Genomic DNA, 24,605 nt, shown 5'->3' on the forward strand with positions numbered 1-24,605 from the left:
TATTTTCTGATGTAGGTTTCTGTTGTAGGCAGTGAACTGATAACTCTGATGAAGGAGTTCAATGAACTCCCCAGGAGATGCTGGTTAGCCAAACAAGTGAAGGTTCTCTCTCTTCTCCCTTAAAAGTCTTCAACTGATTGGATTAAATCCAGTGGACTGAATTCTCTCATTGCAGAAGACATGCCCTTCATTGAAGTAATCAGTCACAGATTCAGTCAATTAACTGATGATTTAATAAACCAGCCTCTGGTTTATTAACCAGCCTCAAATGTCCTAGCAGTAACAGTAGGCCAGTGCTTGCTTGACCAGACACCTGGGTACCATCTCCTGGCCAAATTGACACATAAACCTAACCATCACAACCCCCATGTACATGTTTACTCCCTCATGGCTGAAGTGATCAATGGCTTAGCAGTCTGGTTAAATTTGTAGATAGAATGCAATTGCAGAATCAATTCCCTATTTTAACAAAGGGACCTTTGGAAACAACTCATGGTGTGGAAAGACACTGTATGGCGAGGGTCTTATTGGGAAGGGTATCTTTGAAGTGACACAGTCAATGAGGGATACACTAAACTGCTTTTAACAACCTATGAGGCTGGAGATCCTGTTGGGAGAGGCTGAGAATGATCACTTCCTGGAAGATGAGGATAATGGACTCAATCTCAGTGACACCCAAGAAATTGCTGAATTTCCCATGACAGTGTCCACTGAAGGTGGATACACCACTGATCTGGACATGCAAATTCTGAGGACATGAAATTCTGGGACCAGGAACATGGATTAACTCTCCTAATAAACTTCTAACATACAAAAATTGACTTTTATTTTTATTTCAGACACTGTGGCATTCCTAAAAGTAATAATGGCCTCTAGTTTTCTTTTGCAAATTTAATAGTTTCTATATACCAAAACATGTCATCTGCAAACAAAAAGTTTTGTTTTTTCCCCAAGTTTTCTGCTTTTTCTTTCCACTCTTTGACTTATTACACTACATAAGTCCACCACTATGTCCATAAATAATGGAAATTATGAGAAAAAAATCCTTTTCTTGCTCTCTTTTTAGGGTAAAGCTGTCAGTTTTTTGATATTTCATAAAACATAAGGTTTAGTGATGAGAACAGAAATACTTCTGGTGTCCCCAATTTTAGTAGCAAAAAATTCAGCAATCTCTTAAAATTATGAAGTTAGCTGAAAAGTTTTCATATATGCATGCTCTGTATCATACTTTTCCAAAATTAATGTCTAGGACTGGATTCCCACATCTGGACCATCATGACAGCATTGCCTATGGTCCCTGTACATTTTGGGACCTCTTTGGTTATTAAGATGATTCTTTCAGTGTGTTCTGAGTGATACTCCCTAATGGGCCATTAGTAAGGGGAAATGGGAATTATCTGGACCTCTGCTTGACTCAGCCAAGTACTGTGTGCAGAACCCTCTCACCCACTGATAAATATTGTTACCAAGATGAAGTTCTGTTCCCTCTAAGATCAAAAACAAACATATCTGTTCCTACACTTCAGATATTTAATCACTGACCAAAAAAAAAATGCCCATTACTGATCCATTGGAGGCAATAACAGAAGTATATTCATTTACCCTAGAAGACTCCAAAATGACAGGATTCACATTCTATCCCCTCACCAATAGTATTTCCACCAGTTATCTCCATAACTCAGCCACCAAATATCCAATAATTTGCCCAATCCCTTCAAACACTATCCCTCACTGAGACACAATAACTCATGAACACAACCACCTAAATTTCTAAGTAAATAATTTCCCCTGAATTTAGATTAAATACATTCCACATCATGAAATTTCTGTATCTCTCCAAAGGGGCACAATCCTCCTAATAAAGACTTTTCCCTCTTACTTCATGTTTTCATGATTTTCCCATCTTATTTCATGTTTTCATGGTTATTCCTAAATCAAGTATTTTTTAGCACATTAAGGCTTGTTTTTCACTGAATGATAGTGCATAGTAATTACAGACTTAATGTTTCATTCCTACAGAGACCACTTATTTTACTTAAAGGATGAATTACAAATTAAGGCACTTCTACATTGAGTACATAGAATTCCTCACATGTAATTTCTCTGGCTTGCTTATCAGTTAGAGTGGTAGATGAGGACCCTCCACTTCCATTAGATTTATATTATGAGTTCTCTCACATAACATATCAAACCATCCATTAAGGGTTTTCTACATAGATGACATTCATAGAGATTCTCTCCTGTATGAAATTCCTTATGTTAACTGAAATACTACGGGTGGCTAAAGGTACCTAGATTACAAACAGTATTTCTTAAGTATGTGAGCTCTCTGGTGTGTTTAAAGGTTAAAGCTATGTCGGAAATATCTTCCATATTCAAAATATGTGTAGTGTGAATCCTCTCATATCATCTAAGGTCATAATATTGACTGAAAGCTTTCCCACATTGATGACACTCACTGAATTCCTCTCAAGTTTGAGTAATTTCATGTTGTCTAAGAATATAAAAATTAAGATTTCCCATATAGATTACATTCTTATGGCCTCTGTCCACTATGTGTTCTCTTATGTTGCCTGAGGCTACTACGTTGAGCGAAAGCTTTCCCACATAGATGACATTCATAGGGTTTCTCTCCAGTGTGCGTTCTCTCATGTTCTCTGAGACAACAATATTGACTGAAGGTCTTCCTACAGGTTTGGCATTCATAGGGTTTCTCTCCACTGTGAGTTCTCTCATGCTGTCTAAGATATGAAGAATCACTGAAGGCTTTCCCACAGGTATGGCATGCATGGGGTTTCTTTCCAGTGTGTGTTCTCTCATGTTTTCTCAGATAACAACATTGACTGAAGGCTTTCCCACAGGTATGGCATTTATAGGGTTTCTCTTGACTATGAGTTCTCTTGTGTTTTAGTAGGACAGAAGAATTATTAAAGGCTTTCCCACAGATATGGCATTGATAGGGTTTCTCTCCAGTGTGTGTTCTCTTATGAACTCTAAAATAAGAATTATATCTGAAGGTTTTCCCACAGGTTTGGCATTCATAGGGTTTCTCTCCAGTGTGAGTTGTCTCATGTTCTCTTAGGACAGAACAATAATTGAAGGCTTTCCCACAGGTATGGCATTCATAGGGTTTCTCTCCAGTGTGTGTTCTCTCATGTTTTCTAAAATCAGAATAATGTCTGAAGGTTTTTCCACAGGTTTGGCATTCATAGGGTTTCTCTCCAGTGTGGGTTCTCTCATGTATTGTAAGACTATAATGGCTACTGAAGGCTTTCTCACATAGATGGCATTTATGGGGTTTGTCTCCACTGTGAGTTCTCTCATGTTGTTTGAGTTTAGAACAATTAATGAAGACTTTCCCACATGTATGGCAGTCATAGAGTTCCTCTCCAGTGTGTATTCTCTCATGTACACTAAGACGATAATATTGAGAATAGGTTTTACCACATAGACGACATCTGTAGGATTTCTCTCCAGTGTGAGTTCTCCCATGTTTTCTAAGACTAGAATGTTGACTGAAGGTTTTCCCACATAGATGGCATTCATGCGGTTTCTCTCCAGTGTGAGTTCTCTCATGTCGTCTAAGATTAAACTTTTTACTGAAGGCTTTTCCACATAGATGGCATTCATGAGGTTTCTCTCCAGTGTGAGTTCTCTCATGCCGTTTAAGCTGAAAATTTTGACTGAAGGCTTTTCCACATAGATGGCATTTAAGGGTTTTCTCAATAGTGTGCGCTTTTTCATGTCGTCTAAGTCTGGAATATTGACTGAAGGCTTTCCCACATAGATGACATTCATAGGATTTCTCTCCAGTGTGAGTTTCTTCATGGTGTCTAAGTTGAATAGGTCTAATGGAGGTTTTCCCATATAGAAGGCATTCATATGGTTTATTTCCAGTTTGAGTTCCATTGTATTGAAAAGATGACTGATCACTGAGGACTTTTTGAAGTCGTTTGCTTAAATATCGTTTCTTTCTCATGGGAGTCGATGCATTTGGAGTCACTGTGGATCTGAGAGTGGAATCTTCTTGCAAGTAATTACATTGAAAGGAATTGTTTTGAGTGTGAAATATCTGCTGTGGGGAATTAGATGAGAGACTGTAAAACATGTGTCCATATATAAAAATTTCTTCATTTCCCAACATGAATTCTTGACTAACCCTTTAGTGATACTCTCCAATTAAAGTTTTTCCCATGTTAGTTTCATATACACATCATTCAATCAGGCATTTATAAGAACTCAGTTTAGAGGTTTATGTTCAGTTTAATTTTTCCCTAAATTCAAACTATCACAGATTTTTATTGGATTATCATTTAACCCTACATTAATTACAGCTAAATTCTTAATTTATTCACTCTCCAGGTTTCTATTTGGAAAACTAATGTTCACACCAATGAAGCTTACCAATAACACGATGTAAGAATTGTCTTTCCTGCAGGCAAGGTGCATGAATGTCATTTCTTGCTTTTTATACTCACTTCTCCTGCCTATAATTATTGGGGAAAAGATACAGTAATTTGTTAGAGTAGCATTATGAGAATGAAAACATTGAATCCTCCCAACTATTCCTGTCAGTATGTTCAAACACAGATACATGGCTGGAAAGGAATATCAAATTAAGGAATACTCTAGGCAGAAGAAAACAGAAGATTTTCAGGATTAAAATGAGAAAAATTAAAAAGTTGGAATTTCAGGGAAGCAAAAAGGGAGAAAATCTTACAAGAGTCAGACCAGGATAAGGCTCATTATGTGAAAGTTTAACTCCAATTGTACATGAATATGGGTTTCCCAAAGCCAGACACTTGAATAGAGCTTGATAAAGTATACAAATTGACCACATATGAAGGAGATTTAGACCTTATGCTTGCCTATGTCTCAGAAATCATATTTTGCTTAAGGAAAACTGAAGTTGATATTTCCAAGGACTTACTCACTAACTGATGAGACTCTCCATTACCGATGCAGTTTCCTACAGCTCACCTGGACTCTGGGTTTGGAGAGATCCCATTTCTTCTGTCCATACTTCCTTTCCTTGTGACAACTGGGAAAGCACTTCTGATGTGCAGACCTGACATCCAGTTTGGAGGGAGATACCTGGATTTTGAGTTAAGTGTTAATAGTGCAGTATCAAGTCCATGGCAAGCTACCAAAGAAAAAGGTAAGCACTGAAGTTCAGCCAGGCAAAAGTACTTTGAAAACAGAACATTGATAATATTTCAGCAGCAAAAGGGTAACTCTTGATCGTCTTCCCATGGTTCCTGCTGCCCATGCACACATTCAAAGAGAGACTTTAGAGTCCTCAATAAAGGGAAGAAATTCTGTTTCCACAGTTGTTGATTATTTTCAAAAATAATCCAATAACCATAAATTCCACCAAAAAATCTAAATTCTATGTGGAAAACAATATATGTGGTGTTTTTACTAGTGTTCTGAACCCTCAGCATAGCCCTTAGAGCAGAATAATTATTTCAAAATATTTAGTCACCTATTTACCTATTCAAAAATTATTCATTAACTTCTCAGCACTGCTCTCAGTGTTGGAGACTGAGATTCAAGAAAGACATTAAGTTTATGTCAAAGAAAATTAGAGTCTACGGAGGTAATACAGATGTAAGAAAAAAGTTAGAAAACATTTCATTTGATTGTTTTTATGTGTTTTAAAATAATTTAAATGAATACACAATATAAAATATAAAACAAAAAATATAAAAATGTCATATAACATGGAGAAGCTGATTTAGATACCTGAAAGAAATAGAAGATGACATAGTAGAGATATGATATACATATCAAGGATAGATAAATTTTCAGAGACTCACCTACGGAGATCAGGTGATCGATATTCTCCAGCATCACTTCTCTGAACAGCTGTCTCTGGGATGCGTCTAGCAGTGCCCACTCTTCTTGGGTGAAGTATATAGCAATATCTTTGAAGGTCATTAACTCCTTAAAATATCACAGAAATTTGGGTTCACACAAAGCCATTGTTACTAAACTCCTAAAGCTCAAAGTGACAGCACTGATGAAGCAGAGACTTTGCTTATAAAGCTTTGTGTTGTGTATTGTGACATATACCTGGAAATTTCCCAATAGATTTACAGTTATGATTTCCTGATGCTAATTTTAATACGTGCTCTAGAGCATCCATAATTAAAATACTCTCTCCACCAATTACAATTAAATGTACAGACTCATCATAAGTTAAGAAATATCCATGATAGATCACTTTTTAAAAATGACTGTGGTAAGTTTTTTCTTGTGTATGGATGACCTCACTTGTTCTCATTTCCAAAATTGTTTAACGTTATGTTATGCATTTGAACAGATTCATGCACAATTGAGTAAAGTGCATTCTATCTAAATTCAATTCACTGGTCTATTATTCATAAAAATGGCAGAAGACTTTGAAGCAATGTCTAGAATTCTGGAGAACTGAACAGGTTTCAGACAAAACTCTGGGTCAGTAAGCACTGCCTCCCTCAAACCTATATAATTCAGTTGTTTGCTATACAGCTGGTTCAGGAATGCAAATCAGGGACCCTTGAGACGGTTGGACTGAAAGATGGCACTAGTCTGACCATTCCTGTGGTAGACCACCCATTCTCAACATTTTCTGGGGCCTATAACACTAGTTTTCACTTTCCGTCATATCTTCATTTCATCTGTCTGTCCAAGATTAAAATTAGCCCCTTCATTGCTTTTGATCTCTTCAAATCTTGAAAAATTTTCACAGTGCCATAAATTTTATTGGCCCTAAGGGAGCAATACTCCTACACATTGAATCCATTTATCAACTCTGAATAAAGTTGATTTACAAAATTTCCAGGTGGGCAACTGGGAACAACAGTTGTAAGGAAAATCATTGTTTTCTCTGAATATTCAAAATGCGCAAACTGCCCCATCTGCTGGCAACAGTGGTGTAATGTCAAAGAATTCCCTACTTACCTGTGGTTGCATTGTCAATAGCTCAGCTGACAAATGTCCTTCTCTGGATTTTCACTCAAAATGAGACAAAGAGAAGATCAGCAAGGCTGAGAAAGGAGATAGAAGCCTTCAGACTCACGTTCTGATCACAATTTCCCAACTCACATGTCATGAATCCAAACCCTTTACCTGGGAGTAAACCCAGGCCAATCAACAGGAACATGGAGTGTGCTCCAAGAGCAATATGGGGAGGTCTCTCCCAAGGTGAAGACATAGGAGTTCCTGGCTTCTCTAGCACATAATGAAGACATGGACATCTTGATTTTATAGATAAGAAAATAAAAATCACTGAATTGCAGTATTAATTATTCCTTGGTGTTCAGAGACTTTTAATTTCCTCCCTGATTACCAAATACAGAAACTCTTGGTTGATACACTAGCATTGGTTCTCCAACATCCATTTCTGTACCCTGAAATCTCCTTCCCTGCTTTAACTGGCACTTACCCTTCTAGGTATACTTGTCCTAAATGATATTGGTTGTTTCACATATCATGTATAACAATATAACACCCTCAACATTCAGTTCCAGATCTCAGCCCAAAGGATTTGGATATGAACCAAATGAATATGGGGTTGACCTATTCAATGTCTTGATCAATTTGGAGGGATCAATGGCTCCCATCATGCAAATCTAATCATGAATATCCCCTGCAACAGAAAAAGCAGAAGTATATAATGTCATTGTCATATCTCAAAATCCTCATAGGATAAGGAGGCACAGAAGATATAGAATGAAGAGATTTGGGAGAAAATCTATTTCCTGGGTCTGATAATTTTGTGACGTGGTAGCTGAAATCTTCTTACGTTAATCATCAGCTCCAACATCCCAAACTTCATTACTTACAATATGTGAACTGATATATATATAATGTAAATTTTCTTCTGAAAAATCATTAATAACTACATGCATTTCATGTACAAATAGTGACAATGTGTCACTAACAGAGGCAGGATTAACATCCATTTGTACCTGAAGTCCAGAGAAAAAAATGGTTGTATTAAATATACTTGGAGAATTACATATTTTTAAAAGTTTAATCCTCATTCTAACTCTGATGATAAAGGTTAATTTGCTTTATATACTTCCTGAGAACAATATTTCTGATGTCCCTGTATTTACCCTATCTGTCATTAAGCATCTGAGCATTTACCAAATGACTCTGATTATCAGTCTTGTCCATTACTGCATCTGACACAGCACATTACTAAGCTATTGCTTTAGGTTGAAATGCAGAGTCACGATTTCTAGGGCTTTCAGATATACTTTGATAATCGAATCATTCTTACACATTACATAATCATTTCAAGCCCTATAGTTTTTGAATCTCACATACTCTCATATTTCATATTTCAGTGCATAGATTAAACTCATAATAATCAGATGAATGATGTAATTTGCCAAATCACCTCAGTTTAGCACCAAAATCTCTACAATTGTTCCATCATTGGTATCTATTAGTTATTCTTTCTCATTGAAGGGGCAAGTTACCCCTGATTAAGTTGACTGTCTGCAATTGAATACCTGTCTTTTCTATTTCTTCAGAAACATATTAATGATTAAAATTGAAATCTTTACCAGCAACCTCTAATCTTATCACAATCAATCCCCTCATGACTTTAACTCATTTTCTCTTCTATTTTGAAACAAAATGTTCCAGTACAAATTTCCTCTTATGCCTCATACACTGTTCCTGCTTTCACAATCAAACAACACGAGCAATTTACCATTTCTTCACACTGCTTTAAATGATTTATTAGCATCACTAAAGATTCCTCTTCAAAACATCATGCGAACAGCTCAAATGACTTCCCCATAAATAAATCCAATCCATGGGTCTCAGTATATAATTTGGAAACAAAGAAGAATTGGAACATAACCTCCCTTTAGTAACTTTCTTTTTCCCAGAATTCTCTGACATCTCAGTCCTCTGAGTGTCTATTCTAGTCACTTCTTCCTCTTGTATTCTGCATTGTGCTCCTCAAACAATATCAAAACATCTCAAGACTCAAAGCTATCCTCTCTTCTCTTCCATTTCTAGACATTAACTGGGGAAGTAAAGAAAAAAAAAATCACATATCAATAAGATTTACATATTTTAAGATACTACTTTCATTGAAAAATATAAGGAAATTGATAGCAGCATTAATAAAATGGAAATGGGTAAGGCAAGCTCACATCTCATTGTTTCGGAAAATCTCCAAAATTCAAAAATAATAAGGGACATTGAAATCTACCCAATTCTGAAGCAAGTTTCACAGAATAGTACAACTTTGCTTTCCTCCCAAAGTTCTGAACTATTCAGCTTATTTCTCTATGGGAGAATTCAATCTGTATTTGCACTCCCTTTGTACAGGGAAAATTTAATAAATCTGAGTGGTACATTCCAGGGAACAAACCTTGATTGCAGATATCAAGCCTAATCAGCGTTTCATTTGGGGTACATCCTGTTCACCTTGAATTTACAAGATAAAAATTAAATCCTGATACAAGGTTGGAAAAGCTAATTAATTAATTAAATACTCTGCAGCTCATTCTTTGAAACAGGAAATTTACAAGTCTTGGAGATACAGCAGTGAACTAGATATGCTGGGTCTACATGGAGAAAGAACTAGAATTCCTGAAGGAAGTCTGGGATTAAAAATAAAGGGAAGATGAAGATATATGAAAATTTGTGATGGACATAAATGTAACAAAAATGACACAGATTACTGACATGGAGGATGGGAGAGGGAAGTGGTAGGGCAGAGGCCATATAATACTCACTAGAACTTGTTAAAGATGTTTCCTAACTCTCCCAAGATAAAACATAAGTGTTTTTTGCAGTGGTAAAAATTAAAATTTAAGTACCCACCACATGTACTACATACTTTGTTTTCTAAGGATTTGAATTTATATTTAAGTAGAATTCAAGGGTTCATTTTTATTAATACCCTATTTGAATACATTTTAAAATCTACACATTAGCAAATATCACTAGAAAAACACTGAGATATAAAAGCCTATGCTAATGTATACATGAAAGTAATTTTCCTTTATCAAAAAATAGGCAATTGTTTTCTTATGACTACTCACATATTTAATATAGAAGTTTCCCATCCTGCGTTGTATATTCTAAGGAATGCACTTCAGAAGCTACCTGCACAATGAAAACTGTATGCATTTTATTTCATTTTCTTTCCTAACTGCTCTGGCTAGAACTTTTCCTAAAATGTTGACAGGCAGTGGTGAAAGAAGGGATCCTTTCGCTCCTGACCTAGGGTGAATTCTTGCAATCTTTCACTACTCAGTATGCTACCTGTGGGTTTTTCATATATGTTTCCAATCATGTTGAGGAAGTCCCATGACTTTTCCAGTTTTTTTTGTTGTTGTTGTTATTTTAATATAGAAAGATTTTCCATGTCAAATGACATGACCATGTTGTTTATTCCTTTCATTCCTTTAAAGTGCTTTATTTATCGATTTTATGTTGTGCCACATTACATTGCTGGGATCAAGCCAAGTTGGAGATAGTGTATAATAATTGTAATGTGCAATTGGAAATGATTTGTGATAATTTTGCTGAGGATTTTTGTTTTACTATTCACTAGAGATATTGGACTATTGTTTGATTTTCTTGAGATGTCTTTTACTGACTTTATTATTAAAATGATGTACCTCATAGAACTATAAGATGTTACAGAGGGGGTTTATTTGGTTACAAAGTTACATTCTTAAGGCGATAAAGTGTTCAAGGTAAGTTATCAACAATTGGGTACCTTCACTGGAGGATGGCCAATGGCGTCCGGAAAACCTCTGTTAGCTGGGAAGGCACGTGGCTGGTGTCTGCTTCAAAGTTCTGGTTTCAAAATGGCTTTCTCCCAGGACGTTCCTCTCTAGGCTGCAGTTCCTCAAAAATGTCACTCTTAGTTGCTCTTGGGGTGTTTGTCCTCTCTTAGCTTCTCTGGAGCAAAAGTCTGCTTTCAATGACTGTCTTCAAACTGTCTCTCAACTGCAACTACTCTCTCAGCTTCTGTGCATTCTTCAAAGTGTCCCTCTTGGCTGTAGCAAAGCTTGCTCCTTCTGTCTGAGCTTATATAGTGCCCCAGTAATTTAATTCAGACCCACCCTGAATGGTTGGGGCAACACCTCCAGGGAAATTATCCAACCAAAGGTCTTATCCACAGTTGACTGAATCACATCTCCATGGAAACACCCAAAGGATTCCAAAATCTAATCAACACTAATATGTCTGCCCACACAAGACTGCATCAAAGATAATGGCATTTTGGGGGACATAATATATTCAAACCAGCACAGATGTTAATCTTTACTAATTTGGAAGGTTTTGAGAATGACAGACATTAGTTTTTTTAGAATATTTAGTAAAATTCACTGGTGAAGGGTTGGGCAATATAGCAGTAAGTTATCATGTGGAATTTAGTTATCCTCTAGGGCAGCTGGTAAATAGCTAGGAACAGTCTGGAACAACTGTTTCAGGGACTTCTGTGACCAGACACACATTGTACATAAGTATGGAAAGGGACAAACAGCTGAGATCACAGCAAAGAACTGGAAACTTTATATGGATTACACCCTCCTCCTGAGATCTTGGCCTGTCCAGACAGGGAAAATCTGAGTGGTGTCAATCATATTAGGGGGAACCTCCTCATAAAAAAGGTTATATAGAGGCAGGGCAAGAATCAGAAAAAACAAGAGCTGAAAAATTCTGATCAACTAATCAGAAGCTATGCTTGGTTCTAGAATAAGGTGAACCAAACACCAAAGAACAGAGAACAAAGCCAACCAACAAGAAAACCTTAGGTAAAGGGGCGCAAATGAGCTCCAGAATAAATTGATCAGGAAAATCAGATGCCTAAAAAACAAAAACTCATGAGCCAAACTCAGAAACATGAAAATATGGACCAGCCAAAGGAAATTAACACTACAAGTGAGATAAAGGAGTTGAAACAACTAGTTAAAGATGTTCAAAGAAATTTGCTAAATCAATACAAAAATCATATAAATGAGTTCAGGGAAGATATGGCAAAAGAGACAAAGAATATAAAGAAGACACTGAGCAATGAGGAAAAATTTATAAGTTTGAAAAAACAAATGGCAGAACTTATGGGAATGAAAGGCACAAAAGAAGAGATGAGAAACACAATGGAGACATACAACAGAGATGTGAAGAGGCAGAATAAAGAATCAGTGACCTAGAAGACAGGACATCTGAAATCATACATACAAAAGAACAGACAGGGAAAAGAATGGAAAAACACAAGCACGGGCTGAGGGAATTGAATGACAACATGAAGTGTACAAATATACATGTTATAGGTGTCCCAGGAGAAGGGAAAGGGAGCAGAAAGAATAATGGAGGAAATAATCACTGAAAATTTCCCAAGTCTTATGAAAGACATAAAATTAGAGATTGAAGAAGCGCAGCATACCCCAGACAGAATAGATATGAATAGACCTACTCCAAGACACTTATGGATCAGATTTTTACAAAGTCAAAGACAAAGAGAGGATTCTGAAAGCAGCAAAGTGATCCATCACACGCAAGTAAAGCTCGATAAGACTGTACCAATTTCTCCGCAGAAACCATGGAGGTGAGGAGGCAGGGAGATAATATGTTTAAGATACTGAAAGAGAAACAATGCCAGCAAAGAATTCTATATCAAGAAAAACTGTTCTTCAAAAATGAGGGGGAATTTAAAATATTTTCAGACAGACACTGAGAGAGTTTGTCAAGAAGAGATGTGCTCTAGAAGAAATACTGAAGATGTGCTACAGGCAAATAGGAAAAGACAGGAGGAAGAGATTTGGAGAAGAGTACAGAAATAAAGACTATCAGGAAGTGTAAGGCAAGACAGAAGAAAATAAAATAAGATATGACATATAAAACCCAAAAGACAAAATGGTAGAAGAAAGTACTGTCCTCATTAATAACATTAAATATTAATGGATGAAACTCCCAAAGACATATACTAGCAGAATGGATAAAAATCCAGATCAATCTATATGCTGTCTACAAAAGATTCACTTCACACACAAGGAGAAAAATAGGTTGAAAGTGAAAGGCTGGGAAAAGATATTTCATGCAAACAACAAACAGAAAAGAGCAGGGGTACATATATTAATAACAGACAAATTATAATTCACATGTCAAACATTGAAAAGAGACAAAGGACACTATATTAATAAAAAGGACAATTCATCAAGAGGACATAAACAGTAATAAATATGCACTTAGCCAGAGTGCCCCAAAATACATGATGCAAACACTGACAACACTGAAGGGAGAAATGGACACCCCTAAAATAATAGTTGGAAACTTCAATACACTGCTCTTGCCAACACAAAGAATATCTAGACAAAGGATCAATAAGGAAACAGAAATGTTGAATTGTATGATAAATGAACTAGACTTGACAGTCATTCATAGAACACTACACCTGACAAGGGCAGAATAAAGATTACTGTCACGTGCTCATGGATCATTCTCCAGGGTAGACTACATATTGGGTCACAAAGCAGGACTCAATAAATTTTAAAATACTGATATTATACAAAATACTTTCTCAGATAATAATGGAATGAAGTTGGAAATAAATAACAGGCAGAAGGCCAGACAATTCACAAATATATGGAGACTGAGCAACACACTCTTAAATAACAGTGGGTAAAGGCAAGATTTACAAGAGAAATTAGTAAATATCTTGAGGCAAACAATGGAAACACAACACATCAAAACTTATGGGATGCAGCAAAGGCAGTGCTGAGAGGGAAATTTATTGCCCTAAATGCCTACATCAAAAAGAAAAGCAAAAGTCAAGGAATTAACTGCTCACCTGGAGGAAGTAGAGAAAGAACCACAAAGGAAACAGAAGAAAAGAAATAACAAGAAAAAATAAATGAAATTGAGAACATGAAAATAATAGAAAGAACCAGAAATTGTTTCTTTGAGAAAATCAACTAAACCAATGGACCCTTAGCTAGGCTGACAAAGAAAAAAGAGAAAGGATGCAAATAAATATAATCATATACGGGGGCATAACTATTGACCCAGTAGAAATAAAGAAGATAATGAGAGGATACTATGAGCAACTATATGCTAACAAATTACACAACTTAGATGAAATGGACAACTTCCTAGAAAAGCATGAACAACCAACACTGACTCAAGAAGAAACAGATGACCTCAACTAACCAACAATAAATAAATAGAGTCAGTCATCAAAAAGCTACCAAAAAAGAAAAGTCCAGGACCAGATGGCTTCACATGTGAATTCTATGAAGCATTCAAGAAAGATTTAGTACCAGAGGCGGGGCAAGTGGCATAGAGAGGAGTGGAAGCTAAGTAGTCCCCCTGGAACAACTACAAAAAACCAGAAACAACTAGTAAATAATCCAGAATAACTGCGGGGGGACAAACAAGACCATCCACTCATCATACACCAACCTGAATTGGGAGGAATGCCCAAGAACACAGCATAAAATCTCTCAGTGGAGAAAGCCCCAGTCATATTCAGTTTCCAGGGCTGTGACTCTGGGAAGGGTGGAGACAGCACAAGCAGAGAGAGAGGCCATTGAAATGCTAATGACCTCCACCTGGGGGCTCTGTCTTCTCTAGGAGGAAAGGGGTGGGGCCCTTTCCATTCAGAACCAGACCCCAGAGCATGGGGGAACACGGCCATACCTCCTCACACCAGTCAAGAATTATAGGCTAACAGGCATCACCTGCTGGGCAGAAAAGCACAGTGACCTGAGGCATCAAAGGGTGGAGCAATTTTCTAAGACACACCCTCAGGGAAACCAGATACTGAATATTTCTTCCCTCTGGGACCTGAGCCTGTTCTGGTCTGGGAAAACCTGATTTGGATAACCAAGGAAACCATGCCTAGACAACAGAAAATTACAACCTACACTAAGAAAAACAAAGTTATGGCCCAGTCAAAGGAACAAACATACACTTCAGCTGAGATACAGGAATTTAAACTAATGCTAAATCAAATAAAAAAGTTTAGAGAAGATATTGCAAAAGAGATAGAGGCTGTAAAGGAAACACTGGACATATATATGGTAGAAATCGAAAGTTCAAAAAAACAACTAGTAGAATCTATGGAAATGAAAGGCACAACACAAGAGATGAAAGACACAGTGGAAACATACAACAGCAGATCTCAAGAGGCAGAAGAAAACTCTCAGGAACTGGAAAACAAAACACCTGAAAGCCTACACGCAAAGGAGCAGATGGAGAAAAGAATGAAAAAAAATATGAGCAACGTCTCCGGGAACTCAAGGATGAAACAAAGTACAATAATGTACGTATCATTGGTGTCCCAGAAGGAGAAGAGAAGGGAAAGGGGGCAGAAGCAATAATAGAAGAAATAATTAATGAAAATTTCCCATCTCTTACGAAAGACATAAAATTACAGATCCAAGAAGTGCAGCGTACTCCAAACAGAAGAGATATGAATACTTAATAATCAGATTATCAAATGTCAAAGACAAAGAGAGAATCCTGAAAGCAGCAAGAGAAAAGCGATCCATTACAAACAAAGGAAGCTTAATAAGACTATGTGCGGATCTCTCAGCAGAAACCATGGAGGCAAGAAGGAAGTGGTGTGATATATTTAAGATATTGAAAGAGAAAAACCGCCAGCCAAGAATCCTATATCCAGCAAAGCTGTCCTTCAAATATGAGGGAGAGCTCAAAATATTTTCTGACAAACAGACAATGAGAGACTTTGTGAACAAGACACCTGTCCTACAGGAAATACTAAAGGGAGCACTACAGGGTGATAGAAGACAGGAGTGCATGGTTTGGAACACAATTTTGGGAGATGGTAGCACAACAATGTAAGTACACTGAACAAAGGTAACTATGAATACGGTTGAGAGAGGAAGGTGGGGAGCATGTGAGACACCACAAGAAAGGAGGAAAGATAGAGACTGGGACTGTGTAACTTGGTGAAATCTAGAGTATTCAACAATTGTGATAAAATGTACAAATATGTTCTTTTACGAGGGAGAACAAGCAAATGTCAACCTTGCAAGGTGTTAAAAATGGGGAGGCATTGGGGGAGGGATGCAATCAGCATAGACTAGAGACTATAACTAATAGAATCATTGTATCATGCTTCCTTTAATGTAACAAAGGTGATTACCAAGGTAAATGCAGATAAGAGGGGGGATAGGGGAGGCATGTTAGACACTTGACATTGGTGGTATTGTCTGATTCTTCATTCTACTTTGATTTAAGGTTATTTTTCCTTTTGCTGCTTCCTAGCTGTCATTTTTTTTTCCTCTTTCTTTTGCCTCTCTACCTTGACTCTCCCTCCTGCCTTGTGGAAGAAATGCAGATACCCTTATATAAATAGTGGTGAAGGTGGTGAACACATAAATATATGACCATACAGAAAACCATCGATTATTTACTTGGGATGGAATGTATGGTGAGTGAACAAAACCATATTAAAAAAAAAATGGGTTGATGACAAAACCTCAAGGGCAATATACTGAGTGAAATAAGCCAGACACATAAGGACAATTACGGCAGGGTCTCACTGATAGGAATTAATTATAATATGTAAACTCATAGACATGAAATATAAGGTACCAAGATACAGGACGAGGTTTAAGAATGGGGAGTGGTTGCTTAGTATGAGCAGAATGTTCACTTAGGATGAACTTAAATGTTTGGAAATGAACAGGGGTGTTGGTAGCAAGATGTGAGAATAACTAACAGCGCCGAATGGTGTGTGAATGAGGTGGAAAGGGGAAGCTCAGAGTCATATATGTCACCAGAAGGAAAGTTGGAGGTCAAAAGATGGGAATGTATAAAACTGAATCCTATGGTGGGTAATGTCCATGATCAACTGTACAAATACTAGAAATCACTTCCATGAACCAGAACAAATGTATGACAATACAATTAGAAGTCAATAATAGAGGGGCATATAGGGAAGAAATATATACCTATTGCAAACTATATACTACAGTTAGTAGTATTTCAACATTTTTTCATAAACAGTAACAAATGTATTATACCAATACTACCAGTCAACAATTGAGGGGGGTTGGTTAGGGATAGGGGAGGATTAGAGTTTCCTTTTCTTTTTTTCTTTTTTCATCTTTCACTTTATTTCTTGTCAGAGTATTGAAAAGTTTCTAAAAACTGAACAAAAATTAAGTGTGATGGATGCACAGCTGTATGAGGGTACCCAGGGGCAAGTGATTGCACACTTTGGATCTTTGGATAATTGTATGGTGTCTGAACAATCTCAATAAAAATGAAAAAAATAAAAAAATAAAAAAAAAAGTGAGCATCAAAGGCGAAGAATCTTGGAGACACTGATGCACAAACTCTTATCAGTGATGGAACAGGCTTAGGCTGGTGGCAGCCTCCCTCCCTACATCCAGTGTTCTAACCCCTGGCCTGTTTTGGGTGCTTTAACCATAGAGGTAAAGGACAAGTGCTGAATGGAAATTCCACAGTTAGCTCCCAAGAGAACAAAGCAAGATCATCAACACCATCTGGTAGTGTTGGGTCCTTGAAAAGTTAGGTAGAGCTTGAGTGAAAGTGATAAAGTAATTCCTGTTTCAGATTAGCCAGGATGAAGGACTACAGATCTGGTGACCTTACGTTCTGTTTTGTGCCTGCTGCTGAGACATCCAGACATCACACTCTTTTACTCTCAAAAGGGATCAAGTCTGTCCAATTAATCCAACTATCAGACTTCTGGCTCCAGTCAAGACGGAGTAGCCCCATTCCTTGCTAGTACTCCCTCTTACAACAAAAAACCTTGGACACCATACAACAAATAAATATAGGAAAGAATACGAATGGTGGAAAGAAAACGGTGACTTGGTTAGGGACCTCAGAACTTGAGGGAAAATGTGGCTGAGTTCCCTGTGTCTCCCACATATCCCAAGTGGTGTGCCAGAGAAGCCTACAACCAAGAACCAACAGATGCAGAAAAAGAAGCCTGCCCCTCTTGCCAAATGACCAAGAAAAGGCACAACAAAAACATTTTTGATAATACCCACACACCCAAACAACAAAGAAAAGCTGTCCAAGTTGTTAGCTGGGCTGAACAGGGATCTGAATGTCCACCCCAACCGGCAACAAGCCAGAGTGTGGCGGCAGGGGTCTGTGGTCTTCTACTGCAGGGGCGGTGTCAGCAAGGCCCATTTGGGACCCGAACTTCCACCCTCAAACAGCAACAGTGCGGCAGAACGACTCAGGGCGAGGCAGTGCTAGGCAGACCTTTGCATTCCCCACCTCTGCCCACTTGCTCCCTGGTATCGTAACAGAAAAGTTAGGGTTAAAGGGATGATTATGATTACTGATTTACTGAACAGAGATTCCATTTTACTTCTTGGTATAGTAGAGTACATAGAGGGAAATACCTGAAATGTCTGAACTGTAATTCAACTGCCTTGATCTCTGATGCCTGTATAGCCTTTATCTTATGCGCTTGTGATTCTAAAAATCTTGTGACTAACTTTCACTTGTACCCATTTTATACAGTTTTTGACATACTCACTAAAGAAAACTCCTAATGTTTATTAATAAAGGGTCTTGGGTCAGCCCAGAACTAACCCACCACAAGTCCAAAGTTAACTTGATAACCGAAGCTGCAACTAACCAAAATGGGCCTGCCTTACATGTGCAGTAGCTCAGACTTTAATCTACAAGTCACCAACACCTCATTATATTACTAAAAATCATGGCCATCATCACATTAAGTCTGCCATTTTCTTACATACATTCTGTGATTAAGCATATAATCAATCTGCCCATGCTCAATAATTAGATTACCTCTAATTACATCATCTGGGGCCATTGTGCTCATTATCCTAAAACCTGCCCATCTTTTAATACTATAAAACTATCAGAATTATTGCAATTTTGGGGAGACAGATTTTGGGCTGATAGGCCATCTGCCCTCCTGCTTCGCACCTAGCAATAAAACTCTTTCTCTCTTTGAAACCCCAGTGTCTCAGGAATTGATCATTTGAGTGCATCAGTCAAAGAATCCATTGCCTTAGTCCATTAACAGTATCAGCAAGATTAAGCAGGGAGCTGAACATACCATCTGTTCGGGTTTGCTAATGCTGCTGGAATGCAAAACACCAGAGATGGATTGGCTTTTATAAAGGGGGTTTATTTGGTTACACAGTTACAGTCTTAAGGCCATAAAGTACCCAAGGTAAGTCATCAACAATGGGGTACCTTCACTGGAGGATGGCCAGTGGTGTCTGGAAAACCTCTGTTGGCTGAGAAGGCACGTGGCTGGCATCTGCTCCAAAGTTCTGGTTTCAAAATGGCTTTCTCTCAGGACATTCCTCTCTAGGCTCCAGTTCCTCAAAAATGTCACTCTCAGTTGCTCTTGGGGTGTTTGTCCTCTCTTAGCTTCTCTGGAGCAAAAGTCTGCTTTCAACGGCTGTCTCCAAAATGTCTGTGTAAGCTGAAGCTCCTCTCTCAGTTCCAGTGAGTTCTTCGAAGTGTCCCTCTTGGCTGTAGAAAGCTCGCTTCTTCCGAATGAGCTTATATACTGCTCCAGTAATCAATTCCCACCCTGAATGGGTGGGGCCATGCCTCCATGGAAATTATCTCATCAGAGTTATCACCTACAGCTGGGTGGGTCACATCTCCATGGAAACACTCAAAGGATTCCAATCTAATCAGCACTAAAACATCTCCCCCACAAGATTGCATCAAATAACATGGCTTTTTCTGGGGGACATAATACATTCAAACCGGCACACCATCCCACCTGTCAGCTACCAGGTGGGCTTGAGGAAGGGTAAGGAGAGGTGGAACCAGCCAAGTCCCTATTTTGTGCTGGGGTGGTGTCATGTAACCCCAGCAGGGAGCTGAACATCTCCCTCCAACTGGACCTGTATATTACACTTCAACAGGGTGACTGCAGGCAAAAAGAAGTATCAGTAGAATGTAAAATCACATAACGTAGTACTCAGTGTCCAGGGCACAATGGAAAATTACTTGTTATACCAAAAGCTCAGAAAATTTCAACATGAATAAGAGAAGACAGTCAATGGATGGCAACACTGAGTTGACACAGGTGTTGGAATTATTAAGAAGGATTTTAAATTGTATGTTTGCCCTAATTGTAAACAAAAGGCAGATCAGTTTCAAGCCTCTACACTGTTTTTGTTAAGCCTGCTATAAAAATTAATTCCAGATATTTTCATTTAAAATAGATATACATCAAAACAATTCAAGCCTTTGGGTACTTTCCTAAATTTTGCCAATTCATTGAAGCAAATAATATTTGGTATTTCAGCAATCGAAATTTGAAGACTATCTAAACTAGCCCTATTTAACTGAATCAAAGCATTTCAGACTTTGAGATATTTATATTTATGTTTCAGGTCACTTCCTGATTAGGATTTTTGCCCTAAGTAAACATGTCATGTACATCATCCTTTGATTTATTTGCTGCCTGGAATTTATTGGCATAAACAATTCACCCCAAATTCATCCTCATTAAATGAATCAATCAAATCACTGGGTTACTTGTGGGAAAGACGGGATGGTATGTGAGGCGGCCTGATCAAATTCTAGGGCCAAAAACACAAAGCAAAGAAGGCAGTTACTAAATAAGTCACAGGATCAACCTCATGTAAAAGTTTCAAAAACAATGCACAGGCAGATCTGGATTCTGTGTTAATAATTGCTCAATACCTGTACTGGCATGAATAAATGATTCATGTATTTTAGAGATTATGTCATTTAGATAGCAGCCAACTGATCACTGAATAAAATCTGTCACTGAATATAAATTTCAAAGATACTACCTGTTCCAGGCTTGCTATCAAATACATTCCTATCTGAGACTAATAATCTGAGTTACAAAGCCTAAGAGAATCCATTGTGAGCAGACTTGCCTTACAAGAAATACTAAAGGAAATCCTTTAACTTCAAAGGAAATGATACCAGACAGTATCTTAAATCCACTGGAAGAAACAGAGCAATAAAAATGGAAACTATGTGAGTAAATATGAAAGACAACATAAACACACTTCTTTCCTTTAATTTCTTTATAAGACATAATATTTCAGGTTAGCCTGATGTTGACTGTGATAAATTAAAATTAATATTGTCACCCTAGAGCAACTATTAAGAAACTAATAATGACGTAGTTAAAAAAAATCAACAGAGGGATTAAAATGCTAAACCCAAAGAAAATATTTGTTTAACACAGAAGACAGAAAGGAGGAACAGAGGGACAAACACACACACACACACAAGCACACAGACATAATCATGAGACAGAGGGGAACAGCAAATAGAAACCCATTTACCATAATCATATTAAATATGAATGGACCACCACTCCACTCAAAAGGCAGTATTGTCAGAATAGATAAATAGGCTCTAACTATATATTATATACAAGAGACTCCTTGGATTCAATAACATAAATAAGTTGAAAGTAAAAGGATAGAAAAAGATATGCCATGCAAATAGTAACTAATAGAGCTGGTGTAACTGTAACCAATATTGGACAAAGCTGACTTTAAGGCAAGAAATATTACTAGAGACAAAGTGGGAAACTCATAATGATAATATGCATGATTCATCAGGAAGATGTAACAACTACAAATGTATGCACCTAACCACAGAGCCCCTAAATCATGAAACAAAAACTGAAAGAACTGAAAAGAGAAATAAACAATTCAACAATTGCAGAGGTTTTAATACCTCACTCTCAATAAGTGGTAACAAGTAGACAATCAGACCGAAATTCAGCAACGATATAGGAAGACACAAAAAATACTATCAACAAACTTGATTAACTGACATTTATAGAACATTCCACTCAGTGGAAGGCACTTTTTTTTTAACACGCATGGAACACCAACAAGACAGACTAATGCTAAGTCATGAAATGTTCTCAATAAATTTTAAAATACTTGAGTATTTTCTCCAAATGCAATGGAATCAAATTAGAAATCAAAAACAGAAATGCATTAGGGAAATCCCCAAATATTTGGTAATTAAATTCTTACATCTCTATAACCTACAAGTTAAAAAAGAAATCTCAGGGGAAATTAGAAATTATTTTGAGCTGAGAACAAAAGAAAACAAAAGAAAAATTAAGGAAATGCAGCTAAAGCAGTACTGAGAGGGAAATGTATAGCTTTAAACACCTGTATTAGAAAAGTCTCATGAAAGTAATCTAAGATTTTCACTTAATAACTAGAAAAATGATACCAAATTAAACCCAAACAAGTGACAGGAATTCATAATGAGTAGAGGTGAATCAAAGACATACAACACTGAAAGATAATGGAGAAAATCAATGAAACTTTATTTGAAAAGATCAAATCGATTGTTAGGCCAGATGGTACAAGGGAAAAAAAGAGAGAAGACAAAATTTACAAAAATCAGGAACGAGAGGGGGAATATTATTAATAACCCAAGAGAAATTAAAAGGATGATAAGGTAACATTATGGATAACTTTATGCCAACAAACTAGACAACTTAGATGAAACAGACAAATTCCTAGGAAGACATATATTGCCAGAAGTATCTCAAGAAGAAAAGACAAACAAGTAAAGGTGTTGAATTAACAATTAAAAATATTCCCACAAACGCCTAAGACTGGATAGCTTTATTGGCGAATTTTATCAAATCTTTAAAGAAGAAATAATACCAATCCTACACAAACACTTTCAGAGAGAATACCCTAACTCATTCTTTGAGGCCAGTATTATCCTCACAACAAAGCCAGGAAAAGACATCACAAGAAAAAAATATTACAAACCAGCATCCCTCATGAAAAGGTACAAAAAAGTCTACGAAAAAATCAGGAAACCAAATTCAGCAACATAGAAAAAGGAAGAAAAAACATGACTGGGATTTATCCCAGGAATGAAAACTTCATTTAATATCTGAAAATAAATTAATGTAATACATCAAATTAACAAACTAAGGAAGAAAAACTGTATAATCCTCTCAAGAGATGCAGAAATAGCATTTGACAAATTCCACATCCTCTCATGGCAATAAACAACAATGATGACACAGAGCCAAGAATTATTGAGTACCCATGCCACTCTGTGAAAGTGCTTTTTATTTAGGTAAATTGCCTGAAAATCTCACAGGTAAAAAATGGCAATTCCGGCTTGAACCTTGACCTATCTGACACTAGAGCGCATGATTTTAAATGCCACTTTCTGCTGAAACAGCAAGGTGTTTTCAGACTGAAGAACTGTTACAGCCCCCAGAAGTCAGTGCAGATAGTCAGACAAAATTTGTAAATTGGAAAGACTTTATACATAGTTTCCAGCTCATTAGGCTTCTACTAAAAAGAGTGTTGCTAGGAACAGGGATGGAAAAATATGTATAATATACTGAGAAATTGTCCTAATAGAAAAGTGTACATGGAAAATACTTCTCAAGAACTGAGTGGCCTTAACATACATCCTTGAACAATATTACAGAATCTAGAAGCATTAAACTTATAACCAAGTTATTTCTAATTTGGAAGTAACTATGGCTGCAGTACTTTTTGTGGCCCTAGTATGACATAAGGCTGTGAGAGAAATTCGACAAAGGTCGCTTTAACCTGAATCCAGTCTTTAACTGGCTGGTCTTCCTCCAGTGAGGAGGCAGATTCCATAAACCTGGGACTTGGGCTCTTTCAGGCTCTTTCACTTTTTTCCTGCTCAATCCTCCTTTAAGTTCTCATCTTAATAGTTACCTCCAAAAGCCTTCTCTGTGGATTCCTGCATACCTTGTACTTTAGATGTATCATAGAATTTGTTACATTGTGCTGTAATTGCTGGGAATTTTTCCCATCACCCTCTAGACCACACCTTGTTCAGCTTTGTATCTCCAGCATGCATTCCACTGCCAAGCACAGAGCAGGTAGCACATAGTGAATGGATGAATCAATGAATGCATTTTGGACTTTCATTATATACTCTTAAAAATGTCTCTACACGGTTTAGATGACCCATATAATAGTCCAGGTGTTTTCAATCTTTATTAAGCAAATCAATTCCCTTGTTCATAACAAAACCTATGCAAATGTCCAATATGTAAGAGACTGATGTGAAGCTGCTCTGGAGGAAAGAGACGCTAGTGGGGAAGGGGAGTCTGAGACTAGATGGGCTCCAGAAAAAGCCTTTGGAGATCCTAGGACTTCACAGAACCCAGTTTGAAACCACAGCTTTAATCTATTACAGAAGGAAGAAAGCCAATAAAAATGAATACAGGAAAGATACATTGTGTATTTTACACTTTCATGTTCCGTGTTGTGTTGCTTTTTCTTTTAATTAAGTCTTTGAGAGCCTCCTGACTTAGGACATGTTAATTAAAAATCTAAAATAAAATAGGCAAACCATCATGGGTAGGAAGAATCCTTAAAATTACAAACCAGAATTCTTCTCATTTTATTTTCTCTTCTACTCACCTGCCAAGGAGGGATAAAAGTCTTCTCTGGATAAGACCAACTTGGATTAAACTGGAAAATACTGAAGCCCTTTTGAAATTCTATTGTTCACAAAGCCTTATCAATAAAACTTTTACAAGAACTGACCAGAAATCTGAAAAAGAGAAAAATGAGAGAGCAGAACTATACTGTGATTTATAG

At 37.2% G+C, this 24,605-nt stretch overlaps 1 protein-coding gene across 10 annotated transcripts in view; it reads right to left on the bottom strand.

Moving 5' to 3' along the window:
- Nucleotides 1–239: 239 nt before the first annotated feature.
- ZNF595 (zinc finger protein 595) overlaps nt 240–24,605 on the bottom strand; it is a 28,380-nt gene continuing 4,014 nt past the window's right edge. For 4 of the 10 annotated variants that reach the window (XM_037829159.1, XM_037829162.1, XM_037829160.1 and 1 more), the window contains 6 exons: nt 24,426–24,558; nt 6,946–9,031; nt 5,820–5,946; nt 4,981–5,094; nt 4,405–4,487; nt 240–4,075 (listed from right to left, as the gene is read on the bottom strand). In XM_037829159.1, the coding sequence (XP_037685087.1) occupies nt 2,537–4,075; nt 4,405–4,487; nt 4,981–5,094; nt 5,820–5,946; nt 6,946–6,957 (1,875 nt within the window). In that variant the 5' untranslated portion in view covers nt 6,958–9,031; nt 24,426–24,558 and the 3' untranslated portion in view covers nt 240–2,536. Of the gene's footprint in view, nt 4,076–4,404; nt 4,488–4,980; nt 5,095–5,819; nt 5,947–6,945; nt 9,032–10,741; nt 10,761–24,425; nt 24,559–24,605 lie in introns of those variants that run through there. The other 6 variants (XM_037829165.1, XM_037829166.1, XM_037829168.1 and 3 more) reach the window with 6 other exon arrangements.

This window comes from Choloepus didactylus, chromosome 3 (genome assembly GCF_015220235.1).
Source record: "Choloepus didactylus isolate mChoDid1 chromosome 3, mChoDid1.pri, whole genome shotgun sequence".
Lineage (NCBI taxonomy): Eukaryota > Metazoa > Chordata > Mammalia > Pilosa > Megalonychidae > Choloepus > Choloepus didactylus.